This window comes from Akebia trifoliata, chromosome 14 (assembly GCF_017979445.1).
Source record: "Akebia trifoliata isolate Shusen 1 chromosome 14, ASM1797944v1, whole genome shotgun sequence".
NCBI classification, from domain to species: domain Eukaryota; kingdom Viridiplantae; phylum Streptophyta; class Magnoliopsida; order Ranunculales; family Lardizabalaceae; genus Akebia; species Akebia trifoliata.
The window spans coordinates 18914003-18935990 of record NC_141388.1 but is presented as its reverse complement, the minus strand read 5'-3'; the positions used below and the strand labels follow the sequence as shown (position 1 = coordinate 18935990).

General features: G+C 35.5%; 1 protein-coding gene across 2 annotated transcripts; it reads left to right on the top strand.

The window, feature by feature from the left end:
- The first annotated feature begins 15771 nt into the window (after positions 1-15771).
- Positions 15772-20571, top strand: LOC147386507 (L10-interacting MYB domain-containing protein-like). 2 transcript variants are annotated; one of them, XM_086424681.1, is made up of 3 exons: positions 15772-16041; positions 18345-18699; positions 18780-20571. In XM_086424681.1, the coding sequence occupies exons 2-3, from the start codon at positions 18352-18354 to the stop codon at positions 19464-19466; spliced, it is 1035 nt and encodes a 344-aa protein (XP_086280807.1). In that variant the 5' UTR covers positions 15772-16041; positions 18345-18351; the 3' UTR covers positions 19467-20571. The 2 variants fall into 2 exon arrangements, with proteins under 2 accessions (XP_086280807.1, XP_086280805.1); XM_086424679.1 differs by having other exon boundaries at positions 15773-16041; positions 18352-18699.
- The last annotated feature ends 1417 nt before the right edge of the window (positions 20572-21988 follow it).

Below are 21988 nucleotides of genomic sequence, written 5' to 3'. Positions count from 1 at the left end.
CTAAAAGTCGAAATCCTAATAGAATTTTAATTAAATAATAATTCTATTGAAAATAATCCTAATTAAATAATAACTCTACTTAATAGAATTCTAACTAAATAATAACTCTACCTAAAATAATTATAATTAAACAATAACTCTCTTTAAAAGAGTTATAATTAATCATTAACTCTATCTAAAAGGTACTTAAAAAATCTATAAATAGGGGTCCCTACAACCTATTTTCGTATCAAATAATAAACCTTAAGAGAAATAGGTCAAAAAGCTTCCCTAGCCTCCCATAAACCCTAATTTTGAAGTCCTAACTCCTTAACTAACACCCATACCTCAATTTTAGCTCGAAAAACACCTAGAAGCCCTTCAAAAACACCCAGAAATCCATAAACAAATTCGAAGAATCTAGATCTAAGAAAAAAATACCTTACTTTGGAGATCAGAAATCAGATCCGGAGACAGAACGAAGCGAGGAGTACTGTACAAGGAGTTACTCTATCAGATCTGAGGGAACAAGACCGTTGTCTTTAGAAAGGTATACAAATTTCTTACTTTTTATTATTACTTAGGTTTTTTAGCAATGAAGTTTATTTGGGAATTAGTAGAGACCGGCATTTGTCGGGCAGGGTTGGTGCCTAACACCTTCTAACCCCGTAATTTGATCATCGAACTCAGTTATTTTTTAAAAAAATAGATTAGTTATTTTTATCCGTTTAAAGTCGATGTTCGGTTCCTAGACCGTAATAACTAGGTGGCAACTCCCAAACCTCAAAGGTCAAAAGCGGATCCGCACACCCTGTGAATCGAGGGCGCTTTCAATAGTGACTCCACTAGGGATCATTAGGGTGACCATAAATGTTGCAAGATCTCGAAAAGATAATCTTATTAAGAATGGATTGATGATTATTGAAACATAAAGTTCCTTTTTTTTAAAAATGAGAGAGTTTTTTTTAATCTGTCTTGTGACAGTAAATAAAATAAAATTCTTAGGGATATGTGTTCGATCTATCTTTTGATGATTTAAAAAAAAAAAAAAAGGTTTTTAGGTGGGGACAATATTTCCTTCGATAGAATTTTTTTTAAAATTTTTTTCAAGCTTATTTGATCTGTCTTTGGACAGTATGTATTCACTTATTTATTTCTATTTTTTCTTTAGTTTTTTTTTTATTTTTTTTAGCGTACTGTCCATGGACAACAAGTAGGAAATTAAAAGAAAATAAAAAAAAATTAAAAACAAATTTCTTTTTGAGGTTCTGTCAACAAATGCTGATTGGGGTGGTGTGCCATGAGTAATGTCATTATTTTTTAGTTTTCACACCCCCTTAACAGCAACAACATGCTGATATAAGTGGTGTGTCGTAAGTAAAATAAAATTTTTTTTCTCTTTTCTCACACCATCTTCTTAAAGGGTTCATCGTCTTCAACAAGAGACTGAGCTCGTCTCTCTGTTTGATCGGCTAAAATCTCAGCCCGATTGATTCATAACTTGGGTTCATCATTTTTCTTGATGCAAAATTTAGTTATTTCCGAAATCGACGCAAATTAAGTGAGAAGATCGATCTCTCTTCCTTTGGTTGAAGATAAATTTAGAGTTGCTGGTTCAAATCAGCAAGAGACCTTCGATTCTCAAAGTGAAATAATGGATCTCGTTGGGAATATAATTTTTTAAATTAAATCCCTTTTGAAATCGTTTGAATCTTTGACTGAAATTTCTGTTTTGGGTTCATTTGAAACCCAAGTTTTAAGAACAGTAATGGCGATTTCTATGTGTTTGGAGTTAGAGAGGATGAGAGAATGAAAATTGAATATAAAAATGTTCCAAATCGATTCTTACTAGTACTTTAGAGGAGTTTGAACCGTGGTGATCAGTCCCATCTGTGTTTTTGCTGCTTTGTTCGATCGAATCATAGGTTCATTCGGTCCAAAATCGGTAATCGACATTTTGATTTGAGAGTCCTGTGATTTTTTTTTCCTGATCTTAATGTACTGGATTTTCTTCTACGTTTTAAAATGATCGCTGGTGCTTGGGTTCTTAGGTCCAGGTTTCATTGGTCGGATGATTTATGAACTTCAAAGGAACATACAATGTTTTGGGATTCAAATAGAACTGTCGACTTCGTTGACCGATTGGCCGGTTCATCTCAGTATCGGATTGGTTTGTGTAGTTGTTTGTTTTGGCTAAAATTAAAGAGAACTTTGCAACCGATCCTTCTTTTGAGGAAATTGAATTTGAAGATAAATCTGGTCTTTACCTCGCTGTCTTGAAGTTTTATGAGCCGAATTTGTCGATTAAGTAGAAATTTTCCTTCCTTTTCTTTATATGGCGACCTAGAGTTAAAATCAATAATCCATTGTGTAACAATTGAGAATGGGATCAGACCTCACATCGGACACAGATCATTCTAACTTAGAAATATTTATCGTAAAAAAAAAATATGTTCTTATTTTTTTTGTAGGTCGATTTTATCAAGAGTTTTCTTTTAGATCTTCTAGGGCCAGTTATTTATGTTCTATTTTAGGTTTTGTGAATGTTTTAAGTTTGATTTTGAATTATTTTTATTAAGCAATTATCACGCTAATATTTTTTTTATGGAGCACCTCATATCATGATTTTAATCAATATTTCCTTTACTTGATTGCAAGCAAGTTGGTTTTGCAATAAACAATTTTTTAGGTTGTAATTTTAATTTTTTTTTAGCAATAGCTTTTTTGGTTTTTGAAATCATTTTTTTTAAAAGAGAGTTTTTGATGTTCCTTGGAAAAAAAAACAAAAAAAAAAAAAAAAACTTTCAATTTGTTAAAAAGAGAACCATTGTTCCTTACGTCAACAATCATCGTTTCGCCCTCAATTTAATACTTTTATTTTGAGGTTTTAAATTATTTTGGGTCGCCCAAAATAACCCCTGATTGGACCATAAAAAGAATCTCTTTGGTTTGGACAAAAAATAATGAGCTTCTGCCAATGACTGGATCCAATTTTTAATCGTTGTATCAATTTCTTATCTAACGGTGCCATGATCTTGATTGGTTTAATATGCGAATCTTTAATATTGTGATTGGAATAATGTTTGTTTTGATTCATGTTTATATGGTAGCAATGTTATGATGGTATGATCAGGCCCATAGGTCCAGTGTTTGAAAAAGGCCTCGGGCACACCCCTCCCTATTTTGCACACACCACATGCACATTTACTGTTTTGCACGCTTGCACGTCCCATATAGCCAATGTGGCACAAGTATGTGGCCCGGTCTCTTCGGAGAAGCGACATCATTCATGAAAACCACAACTCCAGTCACGTACCTTAAGGTATATCAAACTGGGACATCAGTATCGTCTGACCAAGTGACTTTGAAAGGTATATCGATGCACCCAGGCTGGAGCGACCTGAGCCTTTGACCTACTGTGAGCCACACAGTCACATGTCCCATTTGCCAACGTAGTACTAGTACGTAGTTGGTCCCCTCGTGGGATGTCAAACCATTTATGAAAGCTATAACTCTTGACTCGTACCCGTAGGCATATAAAAAATAATTCAAGTACATCAATTGCACTTCTTGGTCAAAACCGGTACCTAAGAGAGATCCTGCCCCACTGTACCCTACTATACAAGGGGGATAGACTACTTCTATTCTAGACGAGAAGTATTTAAGTGGGCCCTTATTCAACATCGTGTGCCACCTCTCAACTGGGGATCAAACTTGCTATTTTTTATTTCAGAGAAGTGAGTTGGAGTTTTAGATTATCACCTATACGGTATATCAAACCAAGTCACCACGTACCGTCTGATTGAGTACGCTCGAGAGGTATATAGGTGTACTTGGGCAAGGGTGGCCAGATAAAATTGCATTGCACGTAATAAGCTTAGAGTCTAGAAACTTTCCTTGTAGGTCACGACTCAAACTTATCGTGGGTGTTCCTGGGTTGTTCATTGAATGGGACCTTATGATTGATGAATGTATATGAATGATGTATGAGATCATAATATATGGTTGTCCTCATGGATTAAAAATGTTACTTTTAGAAATTAATATGGGTGCACCAACCCAATAAAGAATTCATTTCTTGCAAAAATTCAATAATGACCCAGTCCATCTCGATCCAACAATCATTATGGGTTGGGCCATTTGAATCAAAATGGAAATCAAATTTTCAAAGAAGAACAATGGTTTTACGAAGGGAAAGTATTTTTCAAAAAAAAATATTTTCCAAGAAAAGGTGTTTTCCAAAAAATGTTTTCCATAAGAACTAGATTCTTCAAAAAAAAGTAATTTTACATGGACCTTGGAAGTATACTAAAATACTCTTTTGTGTCAAACCAGGATGCTAGCCACAGGTAATCACCCGATTGATCAGTTAGTCAAAACAATTGTCATAAGTATGCACCATGTAGAGAAGATCAATTTTGGGAGATTTATGTTGAGGAGTGCTCTCTACTTCCATGAGTTTGAGATAGACTGAAACTTCTTACGCGATATGGCTAAAAACTGGAACCCCTACCTTCATATATTCCATATAGGGCATATGCACTTGTGCCCCACTTACTAGGATTATTGTGGCATTATGGGAATATCCACTTCAGAACCTCTAGTCAGGCCCTCATTGAAGACCAGATATTCTAGTGACCTCACCACAAGACTGAGCATTTCAAAAGAAGAAGCCAAGGCCCTATTCCATATTGGGAGATTGGATTTAGTACCTTTACTGGGCCTGTATCGCTCCCGCAGTCATCCTATCAATGTAAAACCAGAAGCCTGACGAGCCACTAGAGACTATCGATTGTGCCTTGCCCAATACATGCTGATCTCCAAAAGTAATGGTCAAACTATCCCTGAGTCCTTTATAGATATAACATCTCAACTCTCAAAGAAAGCCAACCCAGTACCTCTCATCCTAGCTGAAACTTTTTCAGGTCTAGATGCCATAAAAAATGGTGAGCAGGAAAGCTTCAAAGGAAGTCCCTACTTACTCTTTATGTGGCTTTGTGACCGTCTCAAAATTGTAGATGTTCCTTCAAACCTCGAGTATGGGCCAGAACACTTTTCTAAAAGAAATCTGTTAGTATGTTACAATTCAGTCAAGGCTTGGAGCAAATGGTTAGACTCTCGCCTTGCCCGTCATATCGATTTTAGATGTCCTTAGTGGATGACTGATCCCCCTGTTCTAGGAACCAAAGGATCCCATTATGTTCATCTAATTGGACTAGAGGAAACATCTTTTTACCATCCTAATTTGATCCCAGAACAGTACGAAGTACCTATAGAGGTCTCTTTGCCTTAACCCAAAGCCTTCTTTCCTCCCGAGCCATTGACTGAAAAGTCAGGGCATCTCATAGACAAGGCTTGGAACAAACACACCTTAGGGTATCCAGACGGACCAGCAGAATTCAAGGAACCAGTTGTTAGAGCCAAAAGGATCAAGTCTGATAGCAATCCTGATTACTACCAAGACAAAGCCAAGCATACATGTAAAGAATAGTTTAAATCAGATTTATTAAAAGATGTTAAAGATAACATTTCTCTGTCAATAATTTTCAATAAAACTATTTTCTTTTGAATAAACATTTATTTCCCTTTTGAATGATTATTGCGTGAATTGATTATTTAATGGATTGGTGCACAAACTTCAATAAAATGACTCCTTAAAATGTTATCAAGGAGGTAATACTGAAATTGATTAAATCTATCTTTGATGGGGTCATATAGGATTATCATTGCGCCCAAACTCAAACGTCCACCTCCTAGTTGGAGTCGTAAGTCCAGTCGGTTAGAACGAGTTACAATACCAAGTCAACAAGTAGAGATGACTTCAGAATCTGAGCTCACAAAGATCCGTAAGATCTTGGCAGCCTTTGCCAATGATATCAATAGTATAAGAAGCAAAGTAGAAGTGTTAGAACAGACCTCGGAATCAACGGGCAATCCCCTAGATGACCCAAAAGGAAAGAAGGTAGAAGAGAAATGTCCATGTGAAGTCTTCGAACTCGACGGAGACGAAGAGTATGTTGATGAGAATCCAGTATTAGCTAATAGAATGTCTCAATTAGAATCAGCTATGAAGAGTATAACGGGTATTGATGAAATTACAGCAGGCATTGAAGCTTTGAATCGCATCCCTAGAATCCATTTGCCAGAGAAGTTTGTGATGCCTGAAATAGATAAGTTCAGTGGGACAGGGTGTGCAAAAATAAATCTTAAGGTGTATGTTACTAACATGCGCACTATGGGGCTCAACGACGAACATATGACATTATTATTTCAGAGAACTTTATTAGGATCAGCACTACGATGGCTGATGTCTCAAGATCCAGTTACTGTGGGTACTTGGGAGAACATATCAAAGGCCTTCTAGCATCAGTATAAGTACAATACTGAGATTGAGACCTCAAGAAGGGATTTGAAGACAACTAAATAGAAAAATGAGGAGACATTCACTGATTTCATTGGTCGCTAGAGGGCTAAAGCTGTCAAATGTGGGATAGACCTTCGGAGAAGGAACAAGTAGCAATTTTCCTAAAAAACCTTATACAAGGATATGCTCAGCACTTGGTTGCTCAATATTTTCCTACCTTTGAATCCCTACTACAAGCTAGAAGCCAACTCGAGGATGCGTTTACCTCTGGGGTTCTTTCTAACCCATCGGACAACAAGTCTAAGAAACCCTATGTCCCAAACCTAGTACCAACCATGTCTACATTGCCAACACGTCAGCTACCCCAGCTCAACCCCCAGCCTAGACTAATAACCAGGTTCACCCAAGTCAACCTCGAATTCCACATCAATTTATCAATCTAGGGATAAATCTCACTGTAGCTCTTCATAAATTGATGAAAAAAAACTTTTTACCCCTATCCAACCGACCTTTGCCAAATCCCTTGCCAGTTGGACACAACTCTAACTTGTTCTACGAGTTCCATCAAAACTCTGACCATCACATGGATCGATGTATCACCTTGCGCAATGCCATTCAAAACCTTATTAACAACAAAAAGGTCACAATCCCTAGCCCACCAAATGTCACCATTAATTCACTACCTACCTATCAACCTCTACCAACCTTGAACATGGTTTCCCACACCCCATTGCTATTTGATCCCGTCTCTCTCATCCATCCAATCTAAGTAAAACCGCCTAGTTACCCCCTTACTGGGATAGCTTTCACTGATGAGATTTTCACCACAAATTATAAACCATTTGATCTAACCTCGGATGACATGTATTGTCTATCCCTACCTAATTACAGTAGCCCCACATTCACTAGTTATCTTTTGGCTCAAATGAACCTAGAGAGCCTTGTCTCCTTGACAGATGAAGATCCATACTTGTTGACTGAAGAAAATGAGCTTATTTTCCTCACCTGTGCTGAAGTTAGACATATGAATCGAGGGGGGTAGAATTTTTAAGTCACAAGAACTCTGTGTTGATAATCTTACGGCCTTGACAAGAAAAGAAAGAGAAGAGCCTATCAAAGAAAATATCGAAGAAGATAATTCCGTGATTAAGCAGTTGAAGAAATCAAAGGCCAATATCTCGGTTTGGGGTTTACTAATGGCTTCCACTGCCCATAGGGAGGTTGTTCTCAAAGCATTAAGTACAACCCAAGTCTCCCTTGATACTTCTCCAAATCAGTTGGCCAGTATAGTAGGGGCAACTTACGTAGAGAATATCATATCCTTCTCGGACTCAGATCTCCCAAAAAAAGGGGCAAGCCACACTAAGTCGTTGTACATCATAGTTGACTGTAACGGGATGAGGGTACCTTTGGTTTTGATTGATAATGGGAGTGCACTGAATGTTTGTCCTCCAAAGACGGCTACTTGTCTCGGATTTAAGGCTGAAGATCTCAAGCCTACTAATCAAGGTGTTAGGGCCTATGATAATACTAAGAGGGATGTACTGGGAATTTTACACCTTCAATTGTCCACAGGTATAACTGAATTTCCTATGGAATTTTAGGTTATCGATATCCAGTCTTCTTTTAATTTACTATTAGGGAGACCATAGTTACACCAGATCAAAGCCATCCCTTCCACGCTGTACCAGAAGGTCAAGTTTATCAAGGATGGGCTAGTGATTACTCTCCATGGAGATGCGAAAATTATAGGAATCGTAAACAGTACTGAAGCCAAGAATGAGCCACTGCTTGAGATTCAACCAGAACAAACAGGGGATAGAGCTTAGCGGGTTTGAATTTGAGAAGATATGCTTAGTTCAATGGGATCACTCGGTGAAAGAATATTTTCCTATCGAGAATACCTGTAACTGTTACGTAGCCAATATGTTCAAAAAAATGAGATTTTTTTCTAGTATGGGCCTAGGTCGCAAGCAACAAGGTATTAAAGAAGCACCAGTGATTAAAGAAGTCATCGGCACATTCAGGCTAGGATATAAGCCTACTAAGGAAAATTGGGCCCAATATTGGAAGACAAAGCGGGACAAAACAATTGCGAAAAGGTAAATGCGCACCACATATCTCATTAAAATGAAACCTTATCGGGCTCAATTACTGCACGTCAAGACTGGGTCTGTCATTCCTATTAGTCCTATTCAGTTTAATGTGCCTAATGAGTCCTTTATTTCTGTTGAATCAAGTAAATTAGTTATTTCTGCTGAATCTGTTATTTCTAGTAAGTATGTTATTCCTGTTGAGTCAAGTAAGTCTATTAAGTCTGCAATGAGTCCTGTTACCCCATCTCTTTTTAATGAAATGAAAGGAATTTTTTATTACCCCGAGCGTAATAATAATTTAACTAATAATCTTGTTTCGGAGGGAGAGTCTTCTGATGAAGAACCTCCCCCTAAAATAATCAAATTACTTGAACAAGAAAATGAACATCGGGCTCAACCTTTAACAGAGAAAGTAGAGGTTATCAACCTCGGAACAAAAGAAAGTCCTCAAGAGATTCGGATTGGGGTCACCTTATCTCTCGATGAACGCAAAGGGATAGTAGACTTGCTCAGAAAGTTCAAAGACGTGTTTGCATGGTCTTATGAGGATATGCCGAGAATAAGCACAGATATTGTTCAGCATCGAATTCCATTATATCTTGATGCTCAACCAATTAAGTAGAAACTTCGACGCATGAAGCCGGAATGGACTCTAAAGATCAAATAAGAAGTTACGAAGCAGATTAACGCTGGATTTTGAAAGTAGTAGAATACTCGGAGTGGATTGCCAATGTCGTCCCGATACCGAAAAAGGATGAAAAAGTCAGAATATGTGTTGATTTAAGAAATCTAAACAAAGCAAGCCCAAAAGACAGTTTTCCGTTACCACACATAGATGTTCTAGTAGACAATACGACAGGGCATGCTTTATTATCCTTCATGATTGGTTTTTCAGGGTACAATCAAATAAAAATGGATCCTCAGGATATGCAAAAAAACGTCGTTCATCACACAGTGGGGAACCTTTTGCTACAAGGTTATGCATTTTGGTTTGAAGAACGCTGGAGCCACCTATCAAAGACCAGCCATGACTTTACTACATGATATGATACACAAGGAAGTCGAAGTCTATGTAGATGATATGATAGTCAAGTCTAAGGAACGACTAGGGTATGTTGCTGCATTAAAAAAGTTTCTCACAAGGATTCAAAAATATCAACTCCGTCTCAACCCGCAGAAATGCGTATTTAGAGTAACTTCTGGAAAATTGTTGGTATTTGTGTTCAGTCAAAGAGGGATCGAAGTGGACCCTATGAAAATTAAAGCTATCCAAGAGATGCCACCGCTTGAGACTAAAAAACAGATCCGAGATTTTTTAAGCAGAATCTAGTATGTTAGCAAATTCATCGCTTAACTCACCAACGTCTGCAAACCTATCTTTAAGCTTCTAAACAAGAACAAACCAACAGTTTGGAATGAGCAATGTTAAAAGGCTTTCGACCAAGTCAAGGAGTATTTCTTGAACCCACCTATTTTGGTTCTACCTACACCGGGTGAACCACTTCTTCTTTATCTGTCAATCACAGAAGAAGCTATGGGATGAATGCTTGTACAGTATGACAAAGATACTCGCAAAGAAAGGGCTATCTACTACATCAGGAAAAAGATGTTAGAGTATGAACGAAAGTATTTGACCCTCGAAAAAACTTGCTTAGCACTGGTATGGGCTACTTAGAGACTCCGACACTATATGCTATCTCATTCAATTATCTTGTTATCTTAGATGGATCCTCTCAAGTATCTCTTCGAGAAACTGATACTGATAGGGAGAACCGCACGATAGTTATTGTTGTTATCAGAGTTTGGCATCATGCATGTTACACAGAAATCTATCAAGGGGAGAGGTGTGGCAGAATACTTGGCAGATCACCCGGTAGTAGAAGGAATAAGGCTAGTTGATTAGTTCCCAAATGAGAATATCTTGCATGTTGAAGAAGAACCGTAGAACCAAACATGGCAGTTGTACTTTGATGGAGCCGCCAATCAGAATGGGTATGGAATAGGGGCAGTCATGTTTTCTCCGGTAGTATGCCATATTCTGATCGCCATTAAGTTAACTTTTTCTAACACCAATAATACAGTGAAATATGAAACGTGTATCACCGGACTTGAAGCTGCTTTGAATCTGGGCATTACAGAAATTAAGGTTTTTGGGGATTCAGCCTTGGTCATACATCAATCATTGGAAGAATGAAAGACTAGGGATGAAAAGTTGAAGCCTTATCATGAGTCTCTGTTAAACTTAGTAAGTAAGTTTAAAGCTATCCTGTTCCAACACTTATCAAGGGAAGATAACAAATTTGCTGACTCTTTAGCTACTCTCTCTTCAATGATCCATTTACCCCCTGGCATGGAATTGAGGCCGATCACCGTCGAAGTCTAAGACAAACCTGCATATTATTATCAGATCAACATTGCTACTCGATTACCTGATAGAAAGCTGTGGTACACGGACATTAAAAGGGTATTGGAAAAATAAGAATTCTCGAAAGAAGCATCGAGAAAGGAACGACAAACCCTACAAAGATTAGCATCTCAATTCATTCTGTGTGTAGGAAGTTTATACAAAAGGTCTTATGATGGGATTCATTTGTCATGTGTTGATGAATATCAGGCTGAACAGATAATGGTTGAACTATATTCAGGGCAATGTGGCCCCCACATGAGTGGGAAAATGTTAGCTAAGAAAATTATGAGACAAGGGTACTATTGGCCCACGATGGAAACAGATTGTCATCACATGGTCAAGACCTAACACAAATGCCAAATACATGTAAATTCATACATGTGCCACAATCTCAATTAGTTGGTCTGACTTCACTGTGGCCATTCTCAGTTTGGAAAATTGACATTATTGGTAAAATATCGCCTAAGGCATCAAACGGGCATGAATACATTCTAGTTACTATCGATTATTTTACTAAGTGGGTCGAACATGCCTCTTATGCTATCCTCACTGCATCTCGAGTAGCAAAGTTTATCCAAACGAATGTCATCAATCGATATGGTATACCTTCAGAACTAATTTCTGATAACGGGTCATACTTCAAAGTCGATGTTATTACATTGTGTTCAAAGTTCAAAATCTCACACCACAAATCATCTCCTTACCGCCCTCAGACTAATGGAGCAGTCGAAGCAGCTAATAAAAATCTTAAGACTATCATCAGGAAAATGTGTCAATCACATCGAGATTAATCAGAAAAACTGTCATTTGCACTATGGGCATATCGAACTTCAATTCGATCCTCTACTGGAACTACTCCCTACTTCTTAGTGTATGGCATGGAAGTAATCTTGCCAGTTGAAATGGAAATTTCGTCTCTCAGGGTCTTGTTAAAAAGTCAGTTGTCAGAAATAGATTGGGTTCGTCAACGATATGAAGAATTAAATTTGATCGAAGAAAAATGACTAAGAGCTTTGTATCATGTACAAGCTTATCAAAGAAGAGTCTCCCGTGCATTTGACAAAAAGATCAAGGCCCGTCACTTACAAGTCGGGGATTTAATACTCAAAGAGAACCGGGCACCTATCTTTGACCCTAGAGGGAAGTTCAAACCAAATTCGGAAGGTCCGTTCATCATCAAAGAAATATTATCGAGAAAAGCTATCAGACTTCAAGATCATGATGGAATCGAATTACCAGAACCAACCAACCTTGACCAAATCAAACGGTACTACATTTAAGGAGACCATCTTTGATCGAATCAATTCTCTTATTATCCGGTTCAATATATCCTTTCTCAATACCTTTGCAGTTTTTTCAAAAAAAAAATTATGCCTTTTTATTTCTCAGCCTGATTACCTAACCTAAGGGAGGGAAGAATTCGAACTACGTTTTGGTCTGATCTCAAAATAATGGGGTACGTAGGCAACATGAGAAGTTACTTCAAGCCCGACCACATCAAAATAAAAAAATATATAGATTCCACATCAAAATAAAAAAGTCTAAAGAGAAAAAAATTCAAAAGAAAAATAAATATCTTCAAAATGAGGAAGAAAATTCAAGGAAAAATAAAATAAATGCCACACAAGGGGCATTCGGATTTTTGAGCATCAAAATCCCTTTCTTTTTATACCCAGTCCTAAGCTTGCCTATAAAAGTCCTCCTATGTACTGTACGAAAAGTCAAGGAAGATAGAAAAGCATGATGAGACAGCCATTCCATAAGGAAGAAAAGAAAAAAAACTTGCTAGGTTGAAAACCCCAAAAAGGGCGACTTAGGCAAAAATTAAGGCAAGCTCGCAAGGTTGAAAATCTAAAAAAACAACCTTAACAACAATCAGAGCAAAGAAAAAAGAAAGCTCGCTAATTAAAAACCTGAAAAGGTGATCTAGGAAAAAGTTAGAACAAGCTCGCTAGATCGAAAACCTGAAAAGGCGATCTAGGCAAAAGTTAGAGCAATAAAGAAAAAAAAAATCTAAGAGCAGTCCTAGCTGAAACATTAGAAATTCAAATAATCAAGTTCAATACTTAGCTTAAATCAGGCACAGGCTCAGAAGCCACTAGTATCATGTCTACGATCGATCTGAAAATTTTTGTTTCCCCAAGTAAACAAAATGAGAGAAGGATGAATTCTATGATGAGTCTCAAAAGAAAATATTTTGTTTTCTTGAACCTAACTCAAAACCTTCAATAAAATTAATCAAAATTAAAAGTTGGATCTTTATTGCACTTGTGGTAATCAAATATTTCAAACCTTCATACAAGGGGCATTTTGTTTTTCCTCTAAATATGTAGTTTCCCCCTTATCTAGGGGTATTTTTTTTATGATGTATTCAATTATCTCCAATGCCATATTTGTTATCAGACCAGGGGCATTTTATTTTTGAGCAATGTTAATCCTAAAAAATAATGGGAATCCTAAACTTAAGGTTACCCTCTTGATAACAGTTTTTCGAAAAACCCTTGAGGTTCAAACAAAAGCATTTTGGATCTCACATTTGGTTGTGCCCAGAGATTAACTCATAACCCTTTCGCCAAGAATATGAGATAGGAAATTCATTCTTTCCCATATCTATTCATTCTTAGATTCAATCACTCTTTTTCAGATTCATTTTCAATCATTCTTTCCCAGATTTATTCATTTATTCTTAGTTTTACTTAGCCATATACTGCTGAGAGTTTCTCGGAATTATCTTCAGTTACCACTGAGGGTTTTCTTGGAATTATGCTCAGTAACCACCGAGGGTTTTCTCGAAATTATGCTTTGTATTCTCGGAATTATGCTTAGTTACCACCAAAGGTTTTTTCAGAATTATGCTCAGTTATCGCCGAGGGTTTTCTCAAAATTATGCTTAATAACCGCAGAAGGTTTTCTCAGAATTATGCTTAATAACCGTAGAGGGTTTTCTCGGAATTATGCTCAGTTACCGCAGAGGGTTTCTTGGAATTATACTTAGTTACCGCCGTCTCTGAATTATGCTCAGATACCGTCGAGGGTTTCTCGGAATTATGCTCAGTTACCGACGAGGGTTTTCTTGGAATTATGCTTAGCTACTGTCGAGGGTTTCTTGGAATTATGCTCAGTTACCGTCGAGGGTTTCTCGGAATTATGCTTAGTTACCGTCGAGGGTTTTCTCGGAATTATGCTCAGATACCACTGAGGGTTTCTCAGAATTATGCTCAGTTACCGTCGAGGGTTTTCTTGAAATTATGCTCAGATATCGCCGAGGATTTCTCTGAATTATGTTCAGTTACCGTCGAGGTTCGGAATTATGCTCAGTCTATGCTCAGATTATGCTCAGTTTATGCCTAGTTTATGCTCAGATTATGCTCAAATTATGCTCAATTTATATTCACTTTGTACTCAGATTTTACTCAGTTCCAACTTAAACTCTTTGAAATTTCTCTCAGATTTTAAGTGCACACACTTGCACAGTTGTTACATTAGTCAAGAAGAATTTTCTAAAATTCAAGGATCTGACAATGTCAATGAGAGCTCTTGCTCAAGGACTTGACAAATTTTAGTTCGAGAAGAGTTTTATGCTCAAAGATCCGAACACCTTGACGAATTACTAAATCAGGCTGTAAAATGAACTGTCACTAGCTTTGGCATTCAGATATCGTACTATCTACCAAAATAGATTTACTATCTACTTTGCTTCAACCCTTTGCCAAAGAGGGGCATCTGTAGACATCCCATTTTTGCATTCGCCTGATTAATCAACTCGTCAACCCGATTGTAACGGTTCCCAATGATGGATGTTTATTTCAATGCTTTATTTTATTACCAGATATGTTTTAAAAATCTGGATGAGGTATCTCGAACTGACAAAACTGTAGAAACCACGCTACACTAGGAAAATATAACCCTAGAAACAAAGAAATCATCATTTTTCAGACAAAAACAAACTTCACGATAAAAATCACTAAAAAAATTATCAAAATACCCCTAATCTCAAAACTTCCCTAGAGCCTACATTACGTTTAGGAAAATCTTTTCAAACACATAAAATAACTAATCAAAACTAAATAAATTATTTCGTCAATTTTCACAAAATTTGACAAAATTATGAAAATGCCCCTCATAAAGTTAGAGACCATTTCGCACGAAAAATTTCATAAATGACAGAAACCAATTTCCATTGAATTCCTTATGAAAAATCGATTATAAGACAGCTTGGAACATCAAAAACCGACTTGAAACGCAAAAGTTCTCTTCAGGGGGTAAAGCAATAATTTTCAATTAAAAAAAATTTAAATTCTGAAATTAATAAATAAAACATTAAATAATGTAAATTAAAATATTTATAAAATTAATTTAAAAATTTGAAAAAAAAAATCGATCAATCAGGCTCTTAGGCAAAATTATTGATAGTTGCCCAGATATTTCTTAAAGGACCTCTCCATTGGGGGCCCAAAGAATTAAAGATATAATAAAGGGGGGTTCTCCAAAAAAATAAAGTCAATCAAGTAATACTAAAGTCAAGATCTTAAAGTCAATCAAGTAAGACTAAAGTCAAAATCTTAAAGTCAATCAAATGAGACTAAAAGTCAAAATCTTAATAGAGTTCTAATTAAATAATAATTCTATTTAAAACAATCATAATTAAATAATAATTCTACTTAATAGAATTCTAACTAAATAATAACTCTACCTAAAATAATTATAATTAAACAATAAGGGGCTGTTCGTTTGGGCTTCGAAAGCCCACTCCTTATGCTCTTTTAACTTTTAAGCCTAAAAAGCCCAATAAACACTGTTCGTTTGGGCTTCTTCAGCTCTTATCAATATCAAAAAAAGTCTGAAAATGGCTCTTATCAAGAGTCCTCTAAAGAGGGCTTCTTCATTCTGCTTCTACGCAAAGCAAATCACCGAAAACGGTTCAGGTATAAAGACTAAAATACCCTTCATCTTTTTCTGAATTTCCAACAACATTACAAACCTAAAACCCTTCGTTTTGTTGATTTCCAACACAGACAACAGCACAAACAGCGTCGTTCTTGTTGAATCTCTCAATACCTCTCTATAATCTCATCTTCTTCCCCAAAATTTCTCATCAACTCCGCCAACTCCGCCAACTCCTCTTTGTAATCTCTTCTTCTTCAAGCTTCTTTCAACTCCGCCAACTCCGTTAGGGTTTCTCAAATCAAACAAAGGTAAGTTTATTTTACATCACTTTCAAGTTATATATATATATATATATATATATATATATATATATATATATATATATATATATTTTTTATTTAAGTTCTGTTCTTAGTGATTTTTTTAAAGAATTTTGATGTTGATTTTTGGATGTTTTTCATTGATTATATTTTTAGGGGTTTTTTTCTGATTTTTTTGGGATATATGTGTTATGTGAATGGGTATCCACCTTGGTTTGGATTCCTTTTTATTGGAATCAATTACAATGTAATCTCTTGGAATGGAGTCGATTGAACAATTTTATTGGATTCCTTTTTTGGGATATATTCCTTTTTCTTCTCTTCCTGACTTCGTCTAAGAGGCAAATATGATGAATAATTTTCCACCTGAAAATCTGAATTTTATGAGGACATTCCAATTTTCAGATTATTGTCCATTTCTGATTTATTTTAGTGATGAGCCCAAACAACCTCCAAAGCAGATTTTGAAGTGAACAGCCCATCAGATTAATACCCTGTTGCACCTGAATAAAGCCATGCAAGTTTGCAACATCTTCACCATAAAGAACTTCAACCCTCTCTAGATTCCACCTTCTATTTGTCCACGCTTGTCCCAACTGAAGAGAACCGCTGGCGAAAGGAAATAATTCAACTAGTGAGTCATTGCCTCTCCAATTATGAAACATCAAAGAGATATTTTTACCATTGCCCACAATAAATCTGACATTTTGAAGCATCAATGGCATTAATTTGACCATAGCTTTCCAAATAAGAGAAGAATTTTGAAAATCTTTAGCTATATACATGCATTGATCCTTAAGGTATTTACCTTTTAGGAATTATGTCCATAAGGACTGAATAGTGTGAAATTTCCAACATAGTTTCATCATCTTAATTTTGTGGGGTCACGTTCAATGGCTAACTTTTTGGCAAAACATTTTTTAAAACATGAGTTAGAAGTTTTGGAATGGGCTGATTTTTGGTAAGGATGATCTCCTCACATTCCAAAACTTCTAACCCATGTTTACAAGTTGAAAAATCGTGGACTATCCATTTTTTGTAAACTGTTTTTTATGGGGTTAGAAGTTTTGGAATGGGCTGATTTTTGGTGATGATGATCTCCTCACCGTAGAGATCATTCTCACTAAAAATCAGCCCATTTCAAAACTTCTAACTCATGTTTTGAAAAATGTTTTGCCAAAAAGTTTGCCAAAAGTTAGCCATTGAACGCTACCCAATTTTGTGTATGTCTTCTAAACGACAAAGTCCTAGACCTCCTTCCTTCTTTGGAGTTGCCAACTTATCCCATCGCATAAGGTGAATTTTTTTCGAGTCACAATCTTGTTCAATTGTATGAATTATTGATTTAGGAATTGGAAGGATCGAAAGAAGGTAAATTGGCATGGAAGCAAAAACGTGCTTTAATAAGGTTAGCCTTCCTCCATCCGCTAATAGCAGATTTCCAACCTTCCATTCGCTTGAGAATTTTTTCAACCAAACCATTGCAGCTCTCCCTAGTAATCTTGGACATTAATGTAGCAGTGAACACACAGCAGAGAACCATATAGTGGTGCTATGCTTCTAAGGATAAGCATACCATATGCATAGTTATAGTGGCTTAAGGATATGTAATATTTACAATAATTTGAGTTTTCAGTATTTATAGTAAAAGTGTGATAATATTACATTAAGCAAGTGGAAATAATCAGTCAAAAAAATGTATATTGTCACCATTAGTTTCAACTATAATGTATATTCATACATTTGCAAAAGAAATAAGCCCACTGGATGAAAGGCCATTTATTTTTGATGAATTAACTGTAGTTAGTAGATTGTTCATATAATTTATTTCTTTAAAGCAATATTTTGTGTTACCTTATCATGTTATCTACATTTCTCCTTATGTTTTCATATAAGTTTCTTCCTATGAATATCTTCTTTTTGTTAGGACTTCTTTGAATTAGTTCATCTATGTCATCTTGTGTATTGGATATGGTTTCTCATAATCTAACTTGGAGTTTGTGGGGACTATTTATGGTTAGCAAGTTAGGTTAATTTTTCTTCTTTTAAAGTTGTGGGATAGTTCATAGTCAATGTGTCAATCAATTAATGATTGAAATTAGTCGAGATTACTGTTTTAGCTATGTTCTATCATGTGTATTGGATATTCTATCAATTAATGAGGAAAGTTTTATTTAAATTCACCTCACATGAAAATTTTATATAGATAAATGCAAATTTATATAGTTATTTGCTTTATGAATTTATTGATTATTCCTTATTCATTATTTATTTTTAAATGAATATTTAAGTTTTCAGATGCCGAGACAAAAAGTAACAGAACCAAAAGAGACAGAGTCAAAAATTGATTCTGCAAGATGGACACCCTATCTTCATAAGATTTGGGTTGATATCTGCGTGGAATTGGTTAAGAAGGGGAAAAGACCTGGTACTTCACTGAATGTATCGGGGTATTCATCTCTGATGAAACAATTCCAGACAACGACAGGGATCAATTACACTAAGAAGCAACATAAAAATCATTGGGATAAAAGTAAAGCTATGTGGGCTAGATGGATGAAGTTAAAAGCATGTAGTGGTGTGGGTTACGACGCTGTTAACAATAAGGTATTAGCGAGTGATGACTGGTGGAACTCTTGGTTGGAGGTAATTTTCGATTAGTTTATCAAATAGGAAAGTCACGTTTACCTATTCAAACCCATTAAAGAAATTTATTTATTTTGTAGAAAAATAAAATTGATGCACAATGGCGTTATGAGGGATTGGAACATGTTGAAGAGTTAGACATACTATTTGGAGGGACCTATGCTACTGGAGAGTATGTCGTAAGCTCTTCTAATCCTGGTGCACGTCCATCCATTGGGTCATCTAGAGTTGGAGAGCATGAGCTTCATGATGATGATGATGATGGTGGTGATGGTGGTGATGATGATGATCTTGCATTTGTTCAAGAAACACAACCACCAGAGTCCCAACCATTAGGTCCTCAGCCACATGTGGATATTTCTCCTAATACTGATGTTGATGGTGATGGTATCCCTACATTTACTGCACCATCACACAAGAAATCTGGAGATTTTCATTTTCATTCCAAACGACAAAAAATGACGAATGCAACTATGTTGGGACAACAAATTGATCGTTTGATTGAAGCAGTTTCGTCGAGGACGAGCGCGAGTAGTGCACCACCTCCACCACCACCTACACAACCTGGTAGCATTAGGGAGTGTATTGATCTGTTAGATGCAACAACAGAGATCATCCCTAATAGTGATCGTTATCGGTTTGCACTGAAATTATTTAGTATGAAGAAGGAGTACAGGCAAATTTGGTGCATGTTGCGAACCGATGAACTCCGTATTGGGTGGTTGGATGGTAAGATGGAGGATGCTCGAATTAATCCTTCTAAGTAGTATTTGTGTAGTTTTTGATATGTATGTTTTTTGCCATCTTTCATTGATGGTTATGACTATGGTGGTATGTTATTGACAATGTCTATTTATTTTTTTATGTTTTGTGGATTGGGTAGTAAGCCCGTTATGTGGTGAATGTAAAACATGTCTATTGTGTTATCTATGTTATTTGAGTGCTATGGTTTGGATTTATATAATTTGTAATTGTGTATTTATACAGACTTATGGATTCCGATGAAGATATTTCATGCATGATGATATGTCTAGTAACGATGAAGTTCATGATTTGAATACCGTAGATGATGATCTATCGTTAGATATTTTGGTAACAGGTGCCATTGTTGCAATACAACAATATGCTGACACTTTTATCTATAGGGAACCACATAGGAGTTCTGTTTATATTGGAGCAGATTATGTGCGTCATATCATTGATGAAGAGAGTAACACATGCAATGATTTATTTAGGATGGAACGACATGTTTTTCTAAATTTGTGTGACATATTAGAAGGAAGGGGTCTGTTAAAAGATGAAAAGAAGATCTCGGTCCAAGAACAAGTTGCAATGTTTGTTTATACCGTGGGTCACAATGAAAGACATAGGGTACTGAGGGCTAGTTTTAGACATTCATTAGATACAATTAACAAATATTTTCATATAGTTCTAAGAGGCTTAATTGAAATTTCAAAACTTTTGATCGTTCCTCCTAATCTCAATGAAGTCTCGATGCATATACGAACCAATGAAAGATATTGGCCATATTTCAAGGTATTTTCTTAATGATTTTCCTTTATTTACCATTATTTCTAATAACGTCAAATATCGTTATTTATATTTGAAATATGTAAATATAAGAACTGCGTTGGGGCGATTGATGGGACACACATTAGTGCACATATCCCGTTAGTGCATCAGAATAGATTTCGAGGACACAAAGGCATAACACAAAATGTTATGGCTACTTGTACTTTTGATATGACATTTACACATGTCGTAGCTGGATGGGAGGGATCAGCTAATGATTCTCACGTGTTCCTCGACACTATTACGAAGTCATCATTACAATTTCCACATCCTCCTCTAGGTTAGTTATTTTAAAGTTAAGATGAAATACAATAGTAAAATATAGTAAAATATAATTTCCACATCTTCGTTCTTAATATGTTATTTTCTTTTTTCAAGGCAAATATTACTTGGTCGACTCTGGATATCCATTGATGGAAGACTAAACCTTATCGGGGTGTAACATATCATTTACAAGATTTTAGAAGAGAGTCGAAGTCAAGAACAGATAAAGAATTCTTTAATTATATGCATTCTTCACTTAGGAATGTCATAGAGCGATGTTTTGGAGTTTTAAAGGCAAAATGGTCAATTTTGAAGTAAATGCCACGTTACAAATTCGAAACACAACGAGATATTACATTAGCTTGCATGACACTCCATAACTTCATAAGAAAGCATGCAATTGCAGATGAAGAATTCTTACGTTTTGAAGAAGAACAAATTGTGGAAGAAGAAGGGGGTACACCTGAACATGATAATAATAGTGAGCCTGTAGATCGTCGATCTCGTGTTACCATGGAGAGGACAAGGACTGGAATAACTAATGCATTATATGTTATTTATAATAGAGCTTAAGAGCTTTGATTTATTTTAGATTTTTTCTTAATGAAAATTATATTTTTCTTTTTGTACGACATTGTAATACTTTTAATTTGATAAAATGTGATTTGTGTATGGGATGTTATGTGGATTTTGGAATGTGTATAGGATGTTATGTGGAGGTTGATTGTGTATGGAATTTTAATGTGTATGGGATGTTATGTGGAGGTTGGATTTTGTATGGAATGCTAATGTGTATGAGATGTTATGTGGATATTGGATTATGTATTATGCAGGTATTTTTTTTTCAGGAAAATCTCATATGTCCATTTTTAAGAGGAGATGCTGTCGAAATTTCGATAGAATTATAAAATTTACAAATTTTGTTAAAGTAAAATAATTAATTTTATAATATATATATATATATATATATATAGTGTAATTATATATTTATTAAGACATTCTGGTCATTTTTTATTATAATATTAATAGTAATATTTCTCTTAAAATAATGATGAACTATAATGACTTAAAACATATTGATGTACGTATTATGTATTTTTTTTAATGTTAATGTGTATTAGATATTGCGTAGATGATAGATTATATATCATGCGATGCATTATGCAGGTATTTTTTTTATCAGGAAAATTTCATATGTCCATTTTTAAGAGAAGATGCTGCCAAAATTTCGATAGAATTAAAAACTTTATAAATTTATTTAAATTAAAAATAATTATTTTTATAATTTTTTAATATAAATTTATTATATTTATATATGTATTTAGTGTAATTATATATTTATTAAGGTGTTCTGATAATTTTTTATGCATTCTGGGTGCATTATCAACATTAAGGGTATTTTGATCATTTTATCAGAATCCAGTAATAAAAAGCTATCAAACGAACATGCTTT

Excerpts from the sequence above, each read along its gene's own strand:
- LOC147386507 (XM_086424681.1), top strand. The coding sequence starts at position 18,352 with ATGCCGAGACAAAAAGTAACAGAACCAAAAGAGACAGAGTCAAAAATT. Across the intron at positions 18,700-18,779 it reads GGTGGAACTCTTGGTTGGAG|AAAAATAAAATTGATGCACA; the intron begins GTAATTTTCGAT and ends TTTATTTTGTAG.